Consider the following 12,585-nt stretch of genomic DNA (forward strand, 5'->3'; position numbering starts at 1 on the left):
CGGTTTGTGTTCATTGCCTTTCCTCTCCCACTAGAATGTAAAGAGCATTACTGGCAAGTAGCCTGAGTCTGTCTGCTTTATCTCCCTATTCTCAACACCTACAACCATGTCTTGCACACAGAAGGCACATAACATGTGTTTCCAGGTTGCATGCTGCGCGAACAAGTGCACGCCCCTTGAGGATCTGAAGTTGCTGAGTACCCGGGCCTCCGTGGATAGCGACTCTTGTAAGGCAACGTGACTATTGGGAGACTTTCAATTTGCAGACATCCACGTGTGGCTTACTGAGGGCAGGTGACAGAATGGGACAGACACTCTCTCCTTCCATGTTGCCCAGTAAGTCCTCTATATCTACACGTCTGAGCAGCACGGGAAAGCGGGAAAAGCCACTCTTCCAGAGAAACACATTGTCAATGATTGTTGAAAATTTAGAAAATACACATAAACAAAAAAGAAGAAAATAAGAACTACCCATCATTCAGTCACCCAAAGATGGCCACTGTTACCTTTTGCCATATGCCCTTCCAGTCTTTTTTTTTTTTGGCTAAGCATATTATCAACGTTTTCTCTATTAAAGAGAAGAAAACTGAGGTGTATAAAGTGAAGTGACTTGTCCAGAGTCACAGAAATAGATAATAAAACGAAGGTTTGGAATCCGGGTCACTTCCAGCCCATTGTTTTTTCCAGGCCAGCAGAAAATGTTGACTGATTTAAAAAAAAAAAGGCAAATCAGTTACTTAAGTGTTGGTTTTGACACACGAGCTTGAGAAAAATACAGTCTGTAGTATTGGGGTGACAGAGTACTGGATTGATGGTCCAGCATTCTAGTCCTGGCTCTGCCACTGGTTTTCTGTGTGACCTAGATCATAATATACATATTGTTTTCTAGCTCGAAGATTTTGTACTTAACAGATATATTGCAAGTATGTTTCTGTGCCATTAAATCTTGTTCTATAGTGATTTTTAATGGCTATATAATATGCCACAGTACAGATATACCATAATTTATTTAACCATTTCCATACTGGTAGACTTTCAGTTTGTTTCCAATCATTCACTATTGTAAACAGCACTGCAGCAAAAATCCTTGTTTGTATGTCTCTGTACGTCTCTGATCACTTTCTTTGGATTTCCAGGAGTAGAACTGCTTAGCCAAAGAGTATGAACATAAAGGTTTTAATAAACGCCACCACCTGAAAGGCGATGCCTGTCCTGTGTACTGTGCCCACACCTTTTTGATTCCTTCACTCTTATCTGAATCACGTACAGCAATACAATCCTAACCACACAAAGAAATGGGATGTGGTCTGAAGGTGTGAGATTCAAACTGGAATATTATATAGTGGGAGGGTTTATCTTACCTGGGTAGTTTAGGTAACTATTAGTTTGTGTATGAAATTATCTTGTTGTATTACTTTTATGATGATAGGCATTAGACCCTTGACAGGAGAGAAAATTGTGCTGGTAGAACTACTTCCAAGTGACACTGAAAGGCCTGGGGATCCAGCGAGGTGGCAGACTTGGAAGTTACAATAGGTCATCATGGCTGGGTGGCTGCCATGTTCATACCCTCAGAATGTGCTCTCTCCGTGCCCCTAGTGAGTACACTTCCTCAACAATTTTAATGCCCCAATTCTCCACTCCATATCAGATAGCTCCTGTCCGTCCTACCCACACTCTGCCCCTACTCTGGAAGACGAAGCTTGTTACATTAAGAAAGATTTTGTTTGTGCCATAAATCAGTGCTTCTCAAACTTTAATGTGCATTGCACTCACCTGGGGGACCTTGTTAAAATGCAGATTCTGATGCGGCAGGTCTGGGGTGGGACCTGAGAGTCTGGTTTTCTCACTAGCTCCCAGGTGCTGCCGGTCCATAAACCACACTTTGATTAGCAAAACCATGAACTACCCTGGGCCTACAGCAGTGGTTCCCAAACTTGTCTGCAAATTAATATTATGTGGGGATCTTCTAAAATTCCAAACCCCAGGCCACAACTCAAATCAATTAAATCATAATCTCTGGGGATGAGACACAGGTTATTTTTTTTTTTTAGTTTTAAGAGTTTATTTGAGCAAAAATTGGTTCAAATTGGGCAGCCTCTGGTCTAACAGATAGAAAGGAGCTCCAAGGAGCTGTACAAAATGAAAGACTTTTACAGGCAGAAGGGAACAGGAACAAGGAAGTTATATTTGGAAAAAAAGTGGATTGGTTATCGCCAGGGCGCTTTCCTTTAAGGGATGGCATGGGTCTATCAGGCAGGCGACCTCACTAGTGCTGATCAGGTGACTCCTGATTGATTGGTGGAGGATTTCATTTCTGGGAGAGTGAAAATTAATTGTCTCGATTTGGTGACATGGGGCTTAGCAAAATTGACTCCATGTTGGGCCTGTTGTCTTGTTTTTAGCAGAAGAGACCACCTGGTCCTCGTTTCCATCCTCTGTCCATCCTGGCATCCTTCCACACTGCCCTCTGGTCCTTGGTGGTCCAGCCACACCGACGGCCTACTCATCCCCGGGCCTGTCTAGTCCTCAGTTGTTGGTCCAAGAGACACAGGTATTTTTAGAAGCTCTCTGGGGGATTCCAATGTGCAGAGAAGTTTGGGAACCATTGGCCTACACGAAGATGCTCAAAATACATATATACTGAATACACTGACGAAGTTCGTGTCTGTCTGCTACTCATGAGGAATTGCCTAAATTGAATAAATGATTTAGCTCTCTGCCTACACTTAAACACATTTGTTTTTTTTTAAAAAAATATTTATTTATTTGGCTGTCCCGGGTCTTAGATGTGGCACACGGGATCTAGTTCCCTGACTAGGGATCGAACCCAGGGCCCCTGCCTTGGGAGCGTGGAGTCTTAACCACTGGACCACCAGGGCAGTCCCTAAAAACATTTGGTTTTTCATCTGTGTTTACAACAGTGCTTTGCAGGTAGATATAAGAAATGATAAACTCATGTGCCTGGAAGTGATTAATTCATTCAGTCCTTGAATGTTAGAGCTGGAAAGACCCTAAGAAATCTACTCTAACCCTCTCATTTTGCAGAGAAGGAAACTGAGGCTCAGAGAGGTGAAGTGACTTGTTCTAGGTCACACAGGAAACCAGTGGCAGAGCCAGGGCTAGAATGCTTAATTATCAAGCCAGTACTCTGTCACCCCAATACTACGGACTGTATTTTTCTCAAGCTCGTGTGTCAAAACCAACATTTAAGTAACTGATTTGCCTTTTTTTTTTTAAATCAGTCAACATTTTCTGCTGGCCTGGAAAAAACAATGGGCTGGAAGTGACCTGGGTTCCAAACCTTGGTTTTATTATCCATTTCTGTGACTCTGGGCAAGTCACTTCACTTTATACACCTCCGTTTTCTTGTCTTTAATAGAGAAATGATAACATCATTATAGCATTTTAGAATTGGAAGGAAGCTTACATATCAACTATTCCAAACTTTTCATTGTATAGATGAGGATGATGCAGCCTAGAGAAGATCTGGCACATTTCCAAGGTCACCCAGCAAGTTAGTTATTAGGACCAGAACCCACTCTCCTTCCACCATGCCTCACCTGTCTCTAGTCCTATCTGAAAGAGAAAACGAAGGTGATTGTGCTTTGATGAGTTAAACGGTGATATAAACAAAGGGTGCTATTGTCCTTCCTAATAATCACGATAACCTAATTCCTCTACTATTTAGAAAAGCAAGGCTTAGGTTCGGCCCTTAGGGCTACGTGGGACCAAAGGTGTGGTAGACACAAGCAAATCCGCAGCCTGTTTCTGAGAAGTCACTTTCTTCCAAGCAACCATCTTATCAGCCCTTCAAGAGAGGCGCGAACGTAGATTGTTGTCAGTTATTAGAACTATTACCATTACAATTATATGGCAGGTTGTGGTTATGTTTCTGATACTCAAAGAACATTGAGAATGACTATGTGGGGATCTCAGTCAACCAACGGCAGGGCTTCCAACCAACGCACCTTTTGCCTTTTTACCTGGACACACCTTGCAGCACTTTCCATCTATTTTTTGGGGATACTTGCAGGGGTATCGACTGGGGCAGTGGATTTTCTTGCACTCTTGCTTGGTGACATTACAGGTGCACAGCACACACTCCACAATGCCAAATGCCCGGAGGTTTGGGTGCCAGGACTCGCCGTGGGAATAGGTCTTTCCATTGGAAACACACACTGGAAGAGAACACAGGACTGGAAATTAAAGGCTAGGGAGCGGAAATGGGCCCCGGTGCTCAGAGCCCAAGTCCTGAACCCCTTAAGACATCAAGCATCCTTTGTTCTTGTTGTGCCCGTGGAGGTGTGTTTACAGAGCAGCCTCTGTAACCGAAAAACAGCTTGTGCCTTGCTCTCCCGTCAGCAACTATTCAGGATCTTCAGCAGAGGCCTCTGGATGCCTACAAGGGCCTGACACATAGTAGGCCATCAAATAGTATGTTTTAAATGGAGGAATGAATGGATGCATGAAAGCAGAGTTCTAGCTGTCCAGGGTGTCTGAGAAGGAACCTCTGCTAGAATGTAGTGTTCAGACCTGTAGTTCCATAGAGGATTGGGATGGCCCAAGTGGATGTGCTTCTAGGCATGAAAATCTCCCAGGAAGGTTTGCTGTCCAGGGAGACTAGTTGCAAAAACTACTGGTCTTCTCAAAGGGCCAAGTTTTTCCAGATTCTGAAGCAAATCCATTCAGAATGTCAAATGCTATGAGAATGTGATCTGCTAACACAGATGGGTACGGAGCTCAATGGTGCTGGCTTACTCTCTGGAGTGGGAAGGAAGGTGCTGAGACAAGACTGAGAAGGAGAGGACCCACCCCTCCCGGGTAAGTGGTGAAAGGTAGCCTTTTACGCCTCTAATCTTCTGGCAACGTCCTGTATCCTCATAGTAGCTGCAGAGATTTGGCTACAGCGAATCACTGACTGCTCTAGAGATACCCTTTGGTGGTCTCACATTTGCTGAGTGGAAGAGAAGTCACCGGCTCCATGTTTTCTGGGGGAGGGGTGCGGTTTGCAAGAGCAAGCATCTGGGCTGCAGGCTGAGGGGCCTATGAAGGGAAGGAGTCACAGGAACATCCTTCAGTGCAAACCAACCAAGACCTATCCGGCTTTGACTGTAAGGCACGGAGCTAAGCTCCAGTATAAGACCTGCACAGAGCCGCAAATGGGGAGGTCTGAGAATGAGTTCTCTCTTTTTTGAAAGTGCTGAGACATTCTGGAGATTTCCAGCCGTGACGGGGACTGGGTGTGTTTCTCATTATTCCCATCACCTCATCATGCCCAGGGAGACCTGTCGGTATCCCAATCAACAACATCTCTAGGGTGGGTTGTATCACTTAAGGCGGGGCGAGGGCGGGAGGAGTAGCTCCACTTGGGGCGTTTCTTAGGAACTGACTGATTTGGCTGCAAGACAATGGCCTCAGAAGGATGAATCATTGGGCTATTTCTCTCATCAAATCCACTGGGTCACATTAGGAAATATGGACGATGTCGGCTGCCTTTTCCTGTCCTCTGCAAGAGCTGCTAGAGTACTAGGCCCTCTAACAGGTCAATCCACGTAAAGATTTCCAAGAACCTAAGCCAGAGAAGCTCCTAATCGTACAGTGAGATAGAATAGGGGCTTGAAATCTAAACTGTTGATGGAATCACAGGACAAGATGGACCAGATGTGTTGTTCTCTCTCCCGCCAACCCCTCTTCTCTCTCCTCCCCAGACAGTGACACACCCTTCTAGACAACGAGATCGTGTGGGGGCAGACTCTGCTTCAAGAAAGTTTAGGCTGGACTCAAGAATGGTGGGGTCCTGCTGCTTCTCCTCTTGAACTCTAGCAAGGGACAAAGTAGATGTATCACAAAAGAACACATTGTTAGCAGGAGGGCTAAGGAGCGGGGCAGGCAGGACCCCCAGGGTTATATAGCCAGGTCCTCTGTCCCCTAGACATTTGGACTAAGGGAATAATCCAGACTGGGTAAGAGCCTACACTCTGAAGTGCAATAGGGTGAGATCAGCTCCCTAGGGGGAAACACAGCCTTCTCCCCACCAACAAATTCTCAAGATGATTTCGACCATCCAGCTGGGGCGCTGGGAGTCGGAGATCGGGACAAGTGACTCTCCAGTGAACTATAATAGAGAAAGGTCAGGAGAGAACAGCTGCATTCGAATCAATGGGGTCAATGAATAAATGAAAACCAGCTGGGGCTTTTGTAGGACATGGAGAAATCAAGGGATGAGCCTCTGCCCTGAAAATGAAGAGGCCTGTGGAAATTATGGGATTTAGGATTTTCAAAGACCATTTCCCCACACGTTTTTTAAGGCTTTAAAATACTTTCAGAGCAAATGGAATCTATTGAAGGCAATTTAGGATTGAAAACCAAACTGCATCTTTACCTAACTCCTCCTCCTCATTTCATAAATTCATATCAGAATGCCTTGGAATTTCAAAATAATAAATTTCAAATCAAACCCAGATCAATAGTAAATATTTCCAATTCTTCTAATACCTCACCATTTTTTATTAAGAGTTTTATTTTGAATGTTCTTTTTTTAAGCCTGTTAGTTTCAAAAGCAATTTAATTTTTTTATCTGTAATCTGAAATTTACATCTAACTAGTAACAGATGTGATCAACTGGCTTTGGCCTGACCAGCTTTGTTGAGATTTATAGTAGGAGTTCTTTGTAACGGATTGTTTTTCACCCATGTTATTCAATCATTTGGTTTAATAATTTATTACTTTTAACCCATTCAGAGAACTGCCTTTGATTTGTTTTTCCTTTAAAGGAAACAAAACATGTTTGTGGTTTCATAAAAAGGAACCAGCTGAGCTTTTGCTCTGAAGAGCTGGTTGACAGGATGCCTAAAGGAGTAAGAAGCAGTCAATTGTTTGATCGAATTTCTCCTCCCCCCACCACCCCCGACCCCCGCTACTGGCCGGGAGGCGGCGGGGGTGGGGTGCACGCGGTGGCTGGAGAACTCTGTGCAGGAAGGAATGGGCCGTGGACGTGCTTGGCCGAGTGGGTGCTCAGCCAGGAGGTTTCTGGATTTCTCACTGGATTACTCACTTCTAAGCATAATCTCCTCCTATGAATTAGAATCTCGGAGTGGGAAGCCTGGAATAAGTGCCTTTAACAAGAGCGCCAGGAGAAGCTGGGGCAATGAGGGGTGAGAATTGCTATCTCTACGGTTCAGATGAGCGCTTTAGAGGCGTTTAAAGCCGACTAGCTCTGAATATTGGGTGTCCTGCTGGAAAACAAACCGCCTTTCGTTCTGTTAAAGCCCCAGCAAACTTTCCCAAATGACCTTCAACCCCCAGAGGCAACGGAGAAAATGCTGGAGGGTGCATCAGGTTCACTGCTTTCTCACCTTCGGTCCTTAATAAGGACAGATACTCCTGAAATATAAACTATGGTCTTTGGACTGTATTTAGGAAAGTCCTAACAGTCCACACTCGCTTGGTAGACCGGATGCTGAGCGATCCACATGGGAATGTCTGATATGTATGGGAGAAAGGGCCCTTTCCCAGCTCTCCAAAGACCAGGGCTGCTGAAGCCCCGACAGGGTGCAGTACCAAAGAAGCACGTCCCTTACCCTGGCCATGCTTGTGTTTGTTATTGATGACGATCTGCACGATGGTTCCTGACGCTTGCTGCGAATCCATGAGCGCTCCCCGGTGACTTCTGGCTCCGGGAAAGCGGGGCAGACCTCCAGCCTGTCGGCTCGGTGGGGGGTCATAGTGCGAGCGGTGGTAAGAATGTCTCTGTGAAATGACAAAGGACAAATTCAGCCCCCCCCGAATCTACCAATGAGAAGACTGAGATGGACTTAGCTACCTTAGAAGCTGTTTGATCGTTTTTAGTGACGAGCTCTGATCTTAACTGCATGTCCACCAAAACCAACAGAGAAACTGGGATGTGGCGGAAGAACAGCGCTGGCAGCATGCTGAGATTTCTCTCTCTTCTGGCAGGAGACTGGACTAGATTCACAGACAAGCTCCTGAGGGAGAAAAATAGCCCAAAAGGGTAAAGTATCTTTCCTGCTCCCAAGAATCTCACCTTCAGGTTTAAGAATTTACACAGTCACCTGCAAGGCAAGGCAGAGTGTGATAGAGGCCACAGAAGAAGGATAAAATGCTGTGCAAATTAGGACGAGACAGAGAGCTTCTAGTTGGGGAGGGTTTGTGACCTGGGCCATGAAGAATGAGTAGACTTTTTACAGGCAGACTCGGTGAGGAATATTCCAGGCAGAGATTTCCAAGTTGAGAAGGTGTAGCAGAGAACATAGAGTCCATAAAAGGGAACAGCCGAAGGATAACATTCCAAAAGTGGGTTAGAGCCAGATCATGGAGGACTTGCAATGACAGGCTAAGAGGCGAGGACTTTATTTGGTAGGCAACAGAGGTGAGGGTGTAGAAGCCTTTCAGGGATTTATTTTTTTTAAGTATGTAAAAAAATCAGAACTGTGTTTCAAAAGCATTGAGCCCTGACAATGTGTACGGTGAACCGGATAGGAGGAAGAGGTGGGAGGCGAGTCTGGTCTGGATAACAGATACTGAGACTCCAAACGCAGGCAACGGCATGAGGGCACAGAGCAGGGCACAGATACCCCAGACGGTTTATAGACAGAAGAATGGACTGTGCAGGATGGCACTAGAATGTCAGCTCCACAGAGGTGAGGACTTTTGTTGTGTTCACTGCTGTATCTCCAGTGCCTAGAACAGTGCCCAGCATCTAGAAGGTGCTCATCAAAGCCTTGTTGAATGGACGAAGGAAAGCTGCGGTGCCTCATGAAAGTTTAGAGTCTTGTAGTACAGACAACCCCATCATTGCTCTTTCAGCAAGGGTTCAAGACACACGATGAGCCCACTATTCTGCTACCCACCCCTCGCCCAGGAGATGAAGTAGAGTGGGGTTAGAGGAGGATGGAACGGATGAAGAATAGAACCTCAAGGCTTAAAGCCCAATAACACTGTGTGTTAGGGGTAAGGGAAGGGGGTGGGTCCCACGAAAGAAGCTTTTGCAGGCAATTACAAAGGAATATCCTTATATTCAGTGATAGAAAGAGCAAGGAACATTGAGAAGGTAGTTATGGGATCCCCTGACCCCACCATCCCCTAAAACATTTATTTGGGTTATGTTCCATAGACACACATGTCGCAAACTTAGCTTTGGGAATTATTATTACTCTCCTGGTTAGGGGGCGGGGAGGCATGGGTGAGAGAAGGCGAGAGCGAACAGGAGCTGAAGTAAGAGAAAGAGAACATTATCCTATAGCTAAGGAGAGCCCATGCTGGTGCATTGCTATAAAAACTCACACAAATAAGAGTTTGCACCAATTTATTATCGTGCGCACAGACAGGATTCTCAGTGCAAATATTTTTCATTCCCACAATGGCTCATATGTCTCTTTCTGCCACAGTCACTCACATTCCACAAAGGCCATTACAGATTGTTCTGTCCTTTCTGGAGTTTGGCAAAGTTTTGCCAAAGGAACCCAGAGAGGACAGTTCGGCTGGTGGGTGTCCTACTGATGCTGAAAGGAGGGGGTTCGACGGGGCTAGAATTTGAAAGGGAAGGTAGCTGACCCAGGATAAGCTGCGAGTACAAGGAGTTCTCTGATTCATGAGGGTGAACACGAATTGAAAAGCTGTTCTTCGGTACCGGGGACTCTGATCCTGGACATACGATAAGGGGAGAAAAATGATTCAAGACACACAAAAAAGGAACACAGGGCTTTTGATCAGAGGCCAACCCAGCCCTCCCCAAACCTCATCTAAGTCTTTTATTTTACAGACAGAGAAACTGAGGCCAAGAAGAAAAGGGGTTTTATTTGGGGTGAGAGTGATAGTTGAGCTTTTGGAGACGGCAGGAGAGTGGGAGAGCGGGAAAGGAGAGAGGAAGAGGACGACGTGGGAGAGATCACATCTGCTTAAGCTCAGGGATCCCCAAACATTTGCTTAAAAGCTGCTCCAAAGAAAAATCCTCTCCCATATAGAAGTCTGCTACAGTGTTCACAAGCACACACGCCACTGGTCGCCATCTCGGCTGCACACAGAATCACCTGGGGAGCCGTAAAAACACTAACCCCACCCCAGGGATTCCGATGGAATCGGTCTGGGGTAAGGCCTGGGCATCAGGATTTTTATATACTCCTCAGGGGACCCTAATTTGAAGCCAAGGTTGAGAATAACTGACATAAAGGATCTTCTGTTTCAGCCCCAGGGTTGGGGTGGTGGTGTGTGATTTTGATTTAGGAGTAATGGCTCTTTCAGAGTCGCTCCCCTGAACGGCCAGGGGCCGTTCTGACCTTGGAAGGTATAGCGAAGGAGAAAAAGGCATTAACGCCTTGGAGTTGTAAGTGAAATTGGAGCTTATCTTTAAAACCAGCTGTGAATAGGCTGTTTGAGAGAGCAGGTCAAAACCAGTTAGGTAGAAGCGATCACATGTCTAGGCTTTGTTTTCTTCTGCTCAATATTCTGGTATTGTTTGATTTACTGACTTGAAGGACTGACAAATATCTCGGGCTTCTGAGATGGCTGTTACACAGTTCTTTCCTGGTGTTGGAAAATCTCCGCCATTGAAGAAGTTACCCAGGAGTTTCTTCTTTACTTGTTCTAAGGTCTAAGATATAAGGGTTTTATCGGCAGAAACAGGAAAACATGAAAGTTTAGAAATGGCCTCAGAAGTGCCTTCCTCGTTTGATCCTACGCTACAGTTTTGCAAGATGTTACCATTGGGGGAAACTGGGTAAAGGGCGCATGCCATCTCTCTGTGTTCTCTCTTACAATTGCAAGTGAATCTACATTTACTCACAAAATTAAAAGTTTAATTTAAAAAATGTCTTCAGAATTCATTCGAATCCACACAGCCATGAGCACATTACACCTTAGTCATGAGTAACCTAGGACTATCCCTGTCTGGGAGATGCTTAGGCCAGTTTCCTATCCAGAGCATTGTTCTGAAAATGTGAATGAGACATGGATTTTTATGTGTTTCATATTGTTTCTATGCCAAATTCTTTCACTTTTCTAATGGTAAATCTCTGAGTAATCTATTGGGGGCAAAATCGGAGTTTGGCTGTTGTCCAGAACAAAATTATGCTTGCTTTCATGTTTTGGCTTTCCACCCTGTGCCTATTTCTCTCTCCTCACATTCCTCCCCCCCACCCCACCCCACCCCCGCACACTTCCCCCGATGGTACAGGGACCAGTTCATATGAAGTTATGATCTGGAAATCAAACAGAAACCATTTCAGGTTTTTACAAAGTAGTCATCATTAAACCACTGGTTCTCCTTTTTGTGCACTTCGTAAAACTTGGTTAAAATGATGGTTTTGAGCCCACTTGGCAAAATAAACCAATCAGCTGTGTTTCTGTTGACCCGAGGTTGTGATGGTTCCCTAGGAATAGGAACAGTCTACTGAAAGGGACACTCTACTGAATCAGAAATGTGTTTGTTTTTTTCTCCCATGTGGAAAGTTGGGCCTGCAAATGCTTTTTGGAAGGGATTCTCCTACCTTCTAATAAGTTGGAAGAATTTCTCTCTGATTTGGGACAAAGTCCTATGCATTAACATTAAGGAAAAGCACCCCCCCCCCGCCTTTGCAACACACACACATACATTTCACTCTACCTTCCACGCCCGTTCATTCAACACATATTTATTGGGTGCCAACTATGTGCCAGGTACATACTTTTCTGTTACTACAGATGCTATTTATTATTTAAATCATATCCCGCAATATCTATCCCTTGTAGAACAAAGGAAAATATTTATTTATAATAAAGTGGAACCATCTGGACATTTTGGCCTACCAGGCGCAAATGTTCATTTCTAAAGATAAGTCTTGAACTGCTTTGAAAATCTATAACTCTTTCAAGGCCCTGCCTTCTATATCTGACCTCTTTTGCTACGGGAAGTATCAGATTAAGTCCAGCCCTATGACCAGCAGTTCAGGAAGAACAACGAGGCTGAAAGACAATGATGGAGGTGGGGACAGCATGAGACAAAGTCAAGAAGAAAGACTAATTAATGGCATTACCAGCAAGACCACTGAGGGGCCATAGTGCTTAGTGTTGGGGGCTGAGGCACCCAGCTTAAGGTGACTGAGACCTAACTTTGGCTTAGAATGGCATCTGGTTGACAGCTACTAATTTAGCCACTCTCGACTTCCTACCATGATTAAAAAAAAAAAAATTGGGGCTGAGGAAATTCACAACACAGAACAGGGAGACTGACATCATCTCCCATCAGGATCTGGAAGGAATCTCACTTAGTATAAAGCAGATACACTGCTGGATGGAGAAAGTCTTTCCTCGGGGTCTATGTTAACCCACAAACTGGGAAGCCCACGCTCTCTTGCAGGAGTGCTGCTTTTTTGAGATATCCAGAGTATTATTCTCCACTCCATTCACAAATCCTTCTCCATTCATTTGGAAACAAGAATGTCTAGAAAAGAATATGACTAGACAATAAAACAAATACAAATCCTTTCATCTCCTTGCTGAGGGTGTTGGCAAGCTGGGGGCATGCAGGTCAGAAGTGGCATATGTGATGGCCTTAGCCACACTGTGATGTTGGTATTGATCATTTTA

At 44.9% G+C, this 12,585-nt stretch overlaps 1 protein-coding gene across 6 annotated transcripts in view; it reads right to left on the reverse strand.

The window, feature by feature from the left end:
* CHRDL1 (chordin like 1) overlaps positions 1–12,585 on the reverse strand; it is a 115,869-nt gene that overhangs the window by 10,591 nt on the left and 92,693 nt on the right. For 4 of the 6 annotated variants that reach the window (XM_027089489.1, XM_027089490.1, XM_027089485.1 and 1 more), the window contains 2 exons: positions 7,584–7,752; positions 3,972–4,181 (listed from right to left, as the gene is read on the reverse strand). In XM_027089489.1, the coding sequence (XP_026945290.1) occupies positions 3,972–4,181; positions 7,584–7,752 (379 nt within the window). The remainder of the gene's footprint in view (positions 1–3,971; positions 4,182–7,583; positions 7,753–12,585) is intronic. The other 2 variants (XM_027089487.1, XM_027089488.1) reach the window with 1 other exon arrangement.

The sequence above is a fragment of the Aethalodelphis obliquidens genome, unplaced genomic scaffold (genome assembly GCF_003676395.1).
Source record: "Aethalodelphis obliquidens isolate GAN/ISIS:26980383/991018 unplaced genomic scaffold, ASM367639v1 scaffold66, whole genome shotgun sequence".
Classification (NCBI taxonomy): Eukaryota; Metazoa; Chordata; class Mammalia; order Artiodactyla; family Delphinidae; genus Aethalodelphis; species Aethalodelphis obliquidens.